This window comes from Heloderma suspectum, chromosome 4, assembly GCF_057233095.1.
Source record: "Heloderma suspectum isolate Gila_16-S chromosome 4, 16-S_ref, whole genome shotgun sequence".
NCBI classification, from domain to species: domain Eukaryota; kingdom Metazoa; phylum Chordata; class Lepidosauria; order Squamata; family Helodermatidae; genus Heloderma; species Heloderma suspectum.
Genome location: NC_139461.1, coordinates 19387000 through 19399478, shown reverse-complemented (window position 1 = coordinate 19399478; position 12479 = coordinate 19387000). Strand labels below are relative to the sequence as shown.

The 12479-nt window shown below is 42.5% G+C and overlaps 1 protein-coding gene across 1 annotated transcript in view; it reads right to left on the bottom strand.

Annotated features, from left to right (window-relative positions):
- The window catches only part of DNAAF11 (dynein axonemal assembly factor 11), a 52321-nt gene that overhangs the window by 24242 nt on the left and 15600 nt on the right, over positions 1 to 12479 (bottom strand). Inside the window, exons 5-8 of the mRNA XM_084848764.1 lie at positions 12009 to 12244; positions 8770 to 8958; positions 5326 to 5403; positions 733 to 798 (exon numbers count right to left, since the gene is read on the bottom strand). Of these exons, the coding sequence (XP_084704890.1) occupies positions 733 to 798; positions 5326 to 5403; positions 8770 to 8958; positions 12009 to 12244 (569 nt within the window). The remainder of the gene's footprint in view (positions 1 to 732; positions 799 to 5325; positions 5404 to 8769; positions 8959 to 12008; positions 12245 to 12479) is intronic.

Below are 12479 nucleotides of genomic sequence, written 5' to 3'. Positions count from 1 at the left end.
TTCAGGAAATAGCCATAGCCACTGAAGATTCTTTGTCAAATCAAGCAAAACCAAAACTGAGATTCTCTGTCTGAGAGCAATCTGGCAGAAAACTCACAATACTACACACACAAATATACTGGAATTAGTTATATTAGGAAATCAATGGGAAAAACAGTAACAACAGGATTCAGTAATAACGAAATCGGTCCGTGGGTGGGGCCAGGCACAGGCAACAGAAATCATGGGCTGGGCTCAATTTGCATGAAATCACACATCAGATTATTACTGCTGTACTGAGACAACCAACTCTGTTTGGATTAAGGCCTGATGAAATTGTGTCAAGCCTGCAAATGAATTCCAGTTCAGCAGCCTCGCACTAAGGGCCAAAATGAGATGCGATTGGATCTCCTGTCTCTTTAATATTTTTTTAAGCAGTTGTGTGTGCGTGTGTGTATGGGGGTGGTGAGTTCAACTGTGGCTATGGTGTGTTCCTTCTCTCTTGAGGCATGTTTCTGATGTAAATTGCCCTCTCCTCCCCCAACACAGTTATTTGGCCCATTAGGAAGCACGTAGGGGTACACTCAGAGAGACTTGTGTAGTTTAATCCTGATCACTTCCTGTGAGCAATTTAACCCTAACCATTGTGTACAGGAAAATGTGAATAAAAGACAGATTATGAGTATCCAATAACATGTAGCAGTGTTTAAAAGGAGGCCAAGCAAAGGTGCAAATAAAATTATTCATGCTGACCTGTAAACAGCAAGATCCAGGATGAATTGGTTGTTTTCTTCATCATCTTTCAAGGAGAAAGGAAGCCTAACAATAATAGCAAAAAGATTTGTGCAGTATAAATACAACAGAGTGAAGAGCAGTATTCAGACTTCAATTGACAGTAGTTTTATATTCATGCTGACATGGTCTGGTAGTTAACAAGACATACTACTCTTAATATCTCTGTAGAATCCTGAATAAATATATGAACAATGATCTACTTCACTGCTGGTTTTTAAGCCAGAAGATGTTGGGAGTATGACACAATCTCAGTTTAATTCAAGCTAGATATTCATGCTAGAAGAGAGACACCTGCTGGCAAAAAGCTAACTGGGAGGGATAATGTTTGTATTTTATCTATATAGGGCAAAATTTTATTTTGCTAAGTTCTTTTTAACATCTCATTATTTGAAAGAGCTATGAATTATACTACATACTGAAATCTTGGAGGAAACCATCCAGGAGATCAGTAAAATTACACAGGTATCTGGGATAGGAACACAGGAAGCTGCCTTACACTAGATGAGACTACTGTCTTCTTTGACAATAGCATGGTCTCACAGGGGTCTTTCCCTTCACCTACTACTCAGGGATTGGATCTCAGATATGCAAAGTACAGTCTTTCTGCACAACTGTTCCGATACATCTGTTTGATCTACAGTATGTGCTCATCTTCATTTTAGATGTTCTCCATCCAGTATAGGACAGGATACCTCATGGGGTGGGGCTGCAAACACCTGTGAGAGAAAGGAGGTAGTGCAGTATAGTGGCTAAGATACTCAGCTAGGAACTGGGAAGTGCCTGGTTTGTATTTTGTGTCTTGGTAGCCTTAGGGAAGCATTTTCTCAGCCTCAACCCATGTTCTGCAATATGGGGATAAAAGGGACACACCTTACAGGATCGTTTAAGAATTTCAACAATATAATGTAAGTGAAGCACTTTGAACCCTCAAAATGCTATATATAGCCTTATAGTATTACTATTATTATTGCTATTGCTATTACTCTTATATTATTTCCTTGATACAGTTTGATCCCATTAATCCAACATTTTGCATATGCATTAAAATGCCTTTATGAAACTGAATTGTGGGAAAAGACATTTTATTATTATTGCCAAGTGACATGACATTGGTGGGCAACCAAATAACTCCTTTTGGTATGCCCTCTGAGATTTTGCTTTTCTTTGAAGAGCAGACAGACACTGCCACGCCCTTCATTGCCATATCACTGCTCAGTTTCAAAAGTGGCACTCTATATAACATGGAATGTTTGAGAAACACATCCAAAGCCCCCTTAAGCATGCAGAATTTACATGGAAGGTAAATCTTTGAAATAAGTTGATAGTCATGATTGATTAGTAGATTGCGATTCATCAGTTAGAGATCAAACTGCATATAAAAATCTTCAACATCCTTTTCCACTTGAATTAAGTCATCAGAATCAACTGCAAGAGTCATCTCGTATTAGGAAATAATAAGCGTGAATAATCTCTTGAGACCATAATCTATTTCAAATATCTTTTGTGATTTATGGTGAGAACATGCTGGATGGAGACATAAAAAACTTGGAGACAAGAAAACACAAAATGAACAACTGGAATAAATTATGAACATTAATCAAATTAGTACAAATACAGTCAGGACCAGAAATATTGGAACAAGGATAACTGTTTTGGCAGTTGGCCTCTGTACACCACCACATTGAAGTTGAAAGGAAACACACCCAGATGGGAGCGAAGTCAGGACTTTCAGCTGTAATTCAAGGGGCTTGACAAAAGTGGGGCACTAACCATTCAGGAAGTACAGCCAGCGGCATACACACACACCCATCGTTGGTGGCTTATAAGTAATGGAACAAACCAACATCATTGCAAACTGAAGGATCGCCTTTAATACCTGGATGAAAATCCTTTGCAGTCAGTGACTGCTTGAAGTCTGGAACCCATGGACATGACCAAATGCCGAGTTTCCTCCCTCGAGATGCTTTGCCAGGCCTTTACTGCAGCTGCCTTCAGCTGCTGCTTGTTTGTGGGTCTTTCTGCCTTCAGTCTTGTCTTCAGTAAGAGAAAAGCATGCTCCACTGGGTTGAGATCAGGTGACTGACTTGGCCATTGAAGAACATCCCACTTCTTTGCCTTGAGAAACTCTTGGGTAGCTTTTGCTGTATGTTTTGAGTCATTATCCATCTGCAATGTGAAGCGGTGTCCTATCAGTTTGGTAACATTCGGCTGGATCTGAGCAGAAAGTATAGCCCGATACACTTCAGAATTCATCCTGCTGCTTTTATCAGCAGTCAGGTCATCAATAAACACCAGTGACCTGGTTCCATTGGCAGCCATACATGCCCATGCCATAACACTGCCTCCACCATGTTTGACAGATGATGTGGTATGCTTTGGATCATGAGCTGTTCCTTTTCTTCTCCATACTTTTCTCTTCCCATCATTCTGGTACAAGTTAATCTTGGTTTCATCAGTCCAAAAACCTTATTCCAGAATTGGGCAGGCTTTTTTTAGGTGTTTGCTGGTGAAGGCTAATCTGGCCTGTCTGTTCTTGAGTGTTACTAGTGGTTTCCACCTTGTTGTGAAGCCTCTGTATTTACATTCATAAAGCCGTCTCTTGATTGCAAATGTCGACAACTACATGCCTACCTCTGCAAGTGTGTTCTTGACCTGGCTAGATGTTGTGAAAGGGTTCCTCTTCACCATGGGCAGCATTCTGTGGTCATCCACTTTAGTTGCCTTCCGTGGTCTGCCAGGCCTTTTGCTGTTGCTGAGCTTGCCAGTTAATTCCTTCTTTTTCAGGATGTTCAAAACTGTTGTACTGGCCACTCCAACTGTTTTTGCTATCTCTCTGATGGGTTTATTTTGTTTCCTCAGCCTAATGATGGCCTCCTTCAATCGCATGGACACCTCTTCGGACCTCATGTTGGGAGTTCCAGTGAACAGCTACCAAATGCAAATGTAACACTCAGAACCTTCTCCAGGCCCTTTATCTGCTTGATTGGTCATGGGGTGCCCAGGAAACAGGCCACACCTGGCCATGCAGCTGCTTGTCAGCCATTTGTTCCATTACTTATGAGCCACCAACGATGGGTGTGTGTGTATGCCACTGACTGTACTTCCTGAATGGTTGTTGTTGTTCAGTCATTCAGTTGTGTCCGACTCTTCGTGACCCCATGGACCATAGCACGCCAGGCCTTCCTGTCCTGCGCTCTCTCCCGGAGTGTGCTCAAGTTCATATTCATTGTATCGGTGATGCTATCTAGCCATCTCATCCTCTGCCGTCCCCTTCTCCTTTTGCCTTCAGTCCTGAATGGTTAGTGCCTCACTTTTGCCAAGCCCCTTAAATTACAGCTGAAAGTCCTGACTTCGCTCCCATCTGGGTATGTTTCCTTTCAACTTCAATGTGGTTGTGTATAGAGCTCAACTGCCAAAACAGTTATCCTTGTTCCAATATTTCTGGCCCTGACTGTATATCTGATTTGCTTTGGGTGAAAAAATAGTTTTGGGTTTTTATTTTTATGAAGGATTATGTGTTTGAGGGAAAGGAAGGAGGGCTCTTGAGAGTCATTGTTAAGGGACTAGAAGTCCCAAGGGATATGAGAAGCTTTTCATTAAGAAAAAAATCCTTTCTGAATACTTAGAAACATCACCTATATCAAGGGGGAATAGAACTTTACTCTTATTTTTATCATTAAACTTTTTATAATTTGGGAGAAGCTAATGGTTTCCTTGAAGCCACTGAATTTTCAAATTCCGCTTGTTACAACTAAACAAACCATAAAATGATGTTGTCATTGGTGCTTCTCCCCAAACTGTATAACAATTTATCAAAATGTGCCCCCTGGTATGAATTCACTGAAAGGAGATAACAGTACATATCATTCAGTAACTATTGACAACGCAAGTCTCTAGGGCTCTAGAGCTTTCTTCAATGTGTCTGTAGCTCCCAGAACCATAATTCTGATCTGCCAACACAACATTTTAAGGTATTACATACTTCTTGTCCTCACATAAGAAAGCTACTCCAATTTTTGTACAGCTGTCAACACATTGTTACAGCAAAGCGGAGACATCAATAAAACTGTGAGTTTCTTGAGAGATTCTGAAGGTAAACACCAATATTTCTTCCCTGCCACTGTTCTTCTTTCTCCTCATAGCACTCAAGTATGCTGTAATCATAATCTCTGTGACAATAAAATGGTGTTAATTTTGGTGAGGTTTTTTCCTCAATGACAAATCTAGTCTGAATAAAGAAAGAAAGATGGTCAAGGTCACATCATCTTTAATTCTAAGGGGCTGGAAAAACCTACACATGGTGTCTTATAAGTTATCTAAATTCTCATTTAGATACACATGAGGTATCTAAAATCCTCCAAATTCTGCAACAAGAGTGTCCGGCATTTGGGGGAAATAGGAAAATGTTCATTTTTTTCTTCATTTAGGCCATGAGATTTTAGGCTCGGACAAAACTATCTATTTCTGGTAAATTATCAAAACCTTGCATCACTTAACCAATTCCTTTGCTAAAAAGCAGCTCATCCTAGGTTATCGTTTCTCTTCACATACTTGGGTTCATTTACATTCAGAACTCTTCCTTCTGGGGTGATCAAAGTCCTTGGGGGCTTCTCTTTTTTGGCTTGTTCTCTGTCAAAAAAGCAAGAAAGGAATTCCTCATTTTTGATTCTCTTTACATTCTTATTCCTTCTGTGAGGTAACAAAGACAGGAATGGATATACAAGAGAAAACCTGTTGAGTATGATTTAGCTTTTGATTAAAACACAAAAAACATTTATTTTTAACACTAAGAGAGGATAGACTGAGATATTGCTTTACATTAGAAAAGCAAATAAAGTAAAACTACAGTCAGTTGCAATGCCATTTCTAATTGGCTTGATCCTTGGCTACCAAGTGCCAGTCCAAACAGAGGGATCTTCCCGTCTCCAATAATGCTTCTCTAGCATTCTAGTCTTAAGCATCTTATTTTAATGAAACTTACTTCCAAGGGAATGTACTTAGAATCAAGGTAAATATGCCCTGTTCAAACATAGGGCATGGATAGTATTGTTATGGAAGAAGAACTCTTGGTTGATCTCACTGAAATGGGACACTAGAAAAGAGACACTCTCCATGGTACTTGGAACACAAACAGGGGTGGGCAGAATTCAGGCTTGCAGGATCTACTTTGTTACTTACTAGTACCCTGAGATCCACCAACTATAGCCTGGGGCAAAAGACATATACTTAGAATTAAAGAATTCTAAGTCGAAGAATTTATTTTGAGGAACAAAACTGAACAGAGCTCACAGTTCTTCCACCCAAAAATCTACTCCTGGTAACCCCTGGCTTTTTTTGTTTCAGCAGTATAATTTAAAACAGGGAGTGGGGTGGAGGAAGTCCTTTTTGTTGTTTCTGCTGCTATGGTCAAACATTTGGAGTCAGAAAGCCTTGCTGACCTATTGCAAATCACCCAGAGATGTACCAGTGGATCCAAATATATCTTCTGCCCACCCTAAATGTAGGGTTATATCACACTGAATGCTAATGCTGTGGCGGTGGCTGTATCTTTATAAGCACTAGAACTAGAAACTATTCTACAAATATGACTTCTGAAGTCAAGACTAACTTAAGTCCCATTAATATCAATGGATCAACTCTAAGGATGAGTAAATCTGGATACAATCCAATATACCTAAGCCAGTGTTTCTTAAACTGAAGGGCTTCTGTCTTCCCAGGGGCAGGGTGGGTCACAAACACATTTTTTGTACAACAGAACTATTGCATACTATTTTATGGCTTTAATTGTTGTGAACTGCCCAGCGAGCTTCAGCTATTGGGTGGTATAGAAATGTAATAAATAAATACATAAAAATAAGTAACAGTTACTGTTTGGAGCTTCCCATATTGTAGGTTGTGATCCTACTGTGACTGCTGAAAGGACTGGGGTTGCAAGTTCCAGCTATAGCTGCCCCAGTGACCTCAGGCTAGAGATGAACTAATGCAGGGAAGGAAACCAGTGTAGGAGCCAAGCATGTGGGGGGTGGGGGGAAGCAGTGGAGGGAATATAATCTACCCCATTTGCAGGTTCTCCCTAGTGCGTATCAAGGCGGGTTGGAGGGAGACATTATTATTAGTCTATCATCATTTGGTGTCTACAGTAATCCTCACAACAACCCTGTAGGGCAGGTAGGTATTATTACGGGTGGGTGCTGAAGACAGAATGACTTGCCTAAGACCATCCTCCCAGTCACATGGGAGCCTCTTATCCATGTGCAGCTCCCGCATGGCTGGGATAACTTTTAAATGTCCTCACCATCTGAGCCCAAGAAGTGTATTTCTGGCACAGATCACAAGATCTGAACCAGAGACTTCCTGGTTCAGCGTTGCATGGAACAACATCATTCCGCTAGTGCAAATAACATGATGCTAGTGGAAGCAAAGTTCCAAACTATGCACAAGGGGGAGCATTCCACTCAAGTTCCACTTGTGCAACTGGCTGTGCAACTGCTTGCCGATCTTAGGTTTACAAAGTGGTTCACTAGTACTTGCGCAGCTGCTTAGGAAAAGGCAGCAGAGTTCTCCTAGTGCAGCAGTTTCTTCTAGTAACAGTATGTTGAATTCAGGCCTAAGAGTCTGCATTAGGGAAGTCATCTTATCCTGAGGACTTGTACAGATGTTACTACCTGGAATGCCCGGTAACATTAATTTGACTCTGTTTCGGAGGCAGGATTTTAAACTAAAATCTCCCCCCCCCCCACACCACCCTTATAGTGTAAGGAGAGGCACCTTATAATCTCCTATGAAAAATATCGCTTTTATAAGCCATCTTCACCTCTCCTACAGAGCGTTTCTAAAGATTCCTGATGCTCAATGCTCTGTCTTTGCTAGTGAAGTACAAGGGGATTTCAATAAATGTTTTAGCAGCAGTGCATACTGCAAATATTGTGGAGTGTGAGCCTTAATGGTGTCAAGAACCATGGGGCTTTTAAGAGAAGACCGTCATTCCCTGCTCCTTGTACAACTGCGATGTGTCACCGGAGCAGGAAAATGTGGGTTCTACTGCATGCTAATGTTGCACAGCCTGTGAACAGCTGATGCTGGTGACACATCCCTTTGGGCGAAGGTCTTTCTCCAAGCCACATGCTTAACCATTTTCATCCTTGAGGGGGAAGGGGGCTGTAGCTCTGCATCAGAATACTGATTTTCACACAGAAGGTCCCCTGTTCGATCCCCAACATCTCAGGTTAAAAAGTATCCCAATAAGCAGGTCTGGAAACATTTTTCCTACATAAGGAAACATGCAAGCATTTATGGAAATGTTTCCATACATTTTATGGAAACATTTTTTTATGGAAATATTTTTCCTACATAAGGAAACATGCCAGCATTTATGGAAATGTTTCCATACATTTTATGGAAACATTTTTCCTACATAAGGAAACATGCAAGCACCAGTTCCATGGGAAAGACTCAGACCCATGTGATCAGGCCCAGCTGTGAAAGAGCTGCTCTTGGATAAGCAGATCCCACACAGCTAGGAAAACGTCTGGCCTCCCGACCCAGCTCCCTGTTGTTTCCTGCCACAGAATCACCTCCCAGCCTTTATATTTTCCTCTACATGATCTTTCTTACCCTAACTTTTATCTGTACCCATGACCCAGCTTGTTTCCCCTGTTGCTTCATCCTCCACAACCCCTGAACCCCTGTAGCATTGATTGATTGATTGACTGATTGATTGCATTTCTACCCCGCATCCAACAAGAGCATTTATACAGACACATTCTATAGCAGGAATGCATAGTCGACATCTGCAATGAAAATGCTGTGTGCACTAGAAAGCATTAGGCACATTAAATGCAGCTGAGATAGGAGGGAAAAATGAAAGATGGTATTTAGGGGCAAAAACAATATCTGATCTTTTAGATAAGAGGAAATCATGGCAAACATGTGCAAAATTTTTAAAAAACCACATTTACCATTAGTGTAGGAAATACTAATGACAATTACATATACCTATCTTCTTTTGCTTTCTTTTTTCCTTCAGTGTATCTGTGAGCCTCTAACCTAGCCTCTGGAGTGTGAGGCACAGGTTCCTCCCAAAAGGCTCTCTCTTCTTCATCATCTTCCTCTATCACTAATTTATGGTATTCATTTCCTTCTTCAGCCTTCTGGAGGTTCTCTCTCTCTTCTACAGAGTAGCAGCTGGAAAGCAAAACACAGAAGAATAATCCTTGAAACATTATTTAAATCAGACAGTGCTCTTCCACCATGTATCCAGCAGCCCTTACTCCTCTGGTTGATGCATGGGGCCAAAGCATATTTCTGTTCAGCTCTGTAATTGCAAGGCAATTGTCAGTTGGAGCTGGATGTTCTTCTTGGAAGGGTGAGGAAGAAAGCTCCCTGCAGCTGCTTCTTCTTGGCCTACAGATGGAGTCAGGTTGGTCTTCCTCTTGCCATAATGGTCTTCCTGGAGGCAGAGGATGCAACTTCCCAGTGGTCCCTGGCTAATAGATGAGGCCAGAGTGTGCTGCCCTTCAGTTCTGCAGTCCTAGGACAACTGGCAAATTCTGTTATATCCAGCCTGGTTGGGTAAGCGTCTCAAAGTTTCCTTCCACTTCAACAGCACGGATTTTGCCCCATGAATCTACGGGTCATGCCCAATGCAGAGAAGGCTCAACTGAGAAATACTTTTCCCTTGTTCTATTCATGACAGATGTAGCCGAGGCTGTGTGTATCTGCCATCCTAAAATGAATGAATGAATTCTGTGCTCAGACAAACCAAATTTTGAGGATCAGGTTTCTGGGACCTGTATATGCAAGCTGAACAAATTGACAAGATTTCTCTTATTTTGTACTAGCAAACAGACCCAGCTTCACATGGGCTGAAATGGCCCTTTGATACAGTGAAGCCTTCAAGCAAATTTAAGCAGCTGTCTGAAGTGGACACACTGTGCACACCCCGTCTGAGTAAAGGCACACCCGCTGGCAACCGTAGGCATAACCCCTGCCATGGCGCATCCCTATAGCCCCTGAGGATAGAGCCTGTCCACTCCATTCCCCTGGGACGGGTGGCTGCCCCACAGGGGGCAAGGGTAGGCATATAACTCTGTCCCTTGGACTACTCCCTCAGGCTTCAGACCATATTGACTGTAAGCTATGCACTGGTTAGGGATGTCTGCCACCTTGTGACTGAATATGGTACTGCAGGGACACCTTCAAATTAATTTAAAAGAATTAATGCATTTTAAAAACCAAAATAAGCCTGAGGGGCACACCCCTAGGGTCCTCATAGTATGCATGCCAAGTTTCAGGTGTCTAGGTCTCATGGTCATGGTGCCAACAGACAGACGGACAAACATCATCCTTTATTATTACATTTGATAATATTTTCTGCAGTTGTTAAACTTTTTCATGTTTTAATAACCATGGGAAGATCCAAGGAGCTACACAGGATAGGAAAGCTGAGTCCCACTACCTGGAGATCCCGTTCAGCAAGTCCCCTGGCTTCTGACTTTGCGAAGGCGTTGCCCACAGATTTTCAACCGTATCTTTACAGACATATGGGCTAAAAATTTACTTTAAAAAAAAAGAAAGCTGAGGTTCCCAGGCAGCTGAATTCTGTACCCAGTAGCACATCCCATGCTTTTCTGTAATACACACCACAGCTGAGTGCAGGAGCTGGTGAGGTCAGGCCTGACAAGAACTCGCCAAACCAGGAGCGCCACTGTTCTAACTTTGCATTAACTACCCATGAAGGTCAGAGGTGGCCTGAGAGAATATAGCTTGCATGGCCTACCTCTGCTAGGGTAACGGGGGGGCCACTGAGTGTCCTTGCCGAAGGGCCACCAACATCTCGAAACTGGCTCTGGCATACCCATAGTCATGGATATCGCTTGGACGTTGTTTAGAGATTCCGCCAAGGCTAGTATTTCTGGGCTTGGAAATCCGGCACCTGAGCCTCCGGCTTCACATACCATTTGTTGCCACTGACTGGAGATAACAGTAGGGATTCCTCTCCCCAGGGGGCTTGGAGGAGGTGGCTTCTGCAGGCCAGATGAGAAACCTCCACAGGCCAGAGATTCCCTACACCTGATATAACAAAACCCTTTGAAAGTACATGTTGGCCCTTTTTGCACCTTTTGGAATACCATAAACATGTTTTCACCTGGTGCTGAAAGAACAGCTGTGTAGGTGCCAGGCAAGCCGGGGGGGTGGGGGGTGGGGGGGGGATTTCACAAATAGGGTGCAATCAAGACGGCAATATCTCCATTTGCTATCCGCCTCTCAGATGGCGGGAGCACCTGGAAAAAAGCCTCCAGAGATTACCTCAATACATAGGGCAGACTGGTACGAAAGCAGGCGCTCCTTCAGGTACCCAGGCCCCAAGTGAGGTACAGCTTTAAAAGATAAGCACCAGCGCTTTCAGTTGTGCTTGGAAACAGATTGGAAGCCACTGAATACAATAACAACAACCACTCCGTCAGTAGGCTAAACATGAAAGACGGCAATAGCAACAAAGAATGCTGACTACATTTTTCTTATGAAGTTACAACTAGATATTTTGTAGTTTTTCAAATGGCAGCTGAGACACTCAGTGCATGAGTGTCAGGGTGGACACTGAGCCCACAGAATCCCAGAGTAGTTCTGATTCTGAGGAACAGCAGTCGCTCCTGGGAGAGGAGCGCGCTTATCTTTCCCAGGGCCAACAGCTGACAGAGATTCCTCCCACCAGCATTCCTAGCTTAGATAGCAGTCCTGGGAGTGACAGAGCACGGGAAGCAGACTTGCTGGACAGCGGCGCCAAATGGAGGGCGCGGAAAGGAGGCGTAGTGCCCGGTTGGCGCGCAAACAATGGTTGCGCCTAGAGGATCCAAGGGAAAAGGGGTGGGACTCTCCCTAACCCTTAAGTTCAGGGTCTGCCAGTGATTCCCTTTCAAACGGGGACCAACTGTTCCAACTTAGGGCATAGGTACTCTGCTGCTCATATCTAGTTGCTAACAGTAGAGTTGTTAAGTTGTAAAAAAGGAATAAAGCTTTGAAAATAATCCCTTTGTCTGTGTCTGGACTTGGCTACTGGATTAGACTGAGAGAGGCCTCCAAGGAGCCCTTGACAATGAGCATCCTATCTGTCCTAAAGTGACATGTGATTCACAAACCTTATGTTACCCATATGCCAAGTAGGTTTCCTTCCAAGACAGAAAAATATCCATATCAAAAGAAAGATACAAAAATAAACCAATGTAGGTACATACGTGGTGGAGTTAATGTCTGTGTACCATCGTCCATCAAATCCTGGCACATGTTTCTTTTGCTTCTCCTTTTTCTTCTTCTCCCACTTTTCTTCTATCTGTCTTTGGGCCTCTTCTTTTTCTTCTCTTCTTTTAAATAGGTAGGTCTGTTCCTGCTTTTGGATTTGTTTTTCTACTTCAGGATAGTTCTGCAAAGCCTGAATCCTCTCTGAACGTCGTATCTCTTTGCAATCCAAAAACTTAAAGAGGAGAAAAAATTAAAAAGCTCTACCATAATCAAGAAACCCATCCCACATTCAATAATGTTTATTAAGTTATTCTTAATATAAAATTGTGACAACTTTCAGTAAGATTTTGCATCACATAATTAAGAATAGTAGCAGCTTGTGTGTTGGGTTTGGATTTAGGAAACTCATAGGCTGGGCCTTCCACCTGAAAGACAACATACTGGCCCAATGCAGATGTAATGAGAAA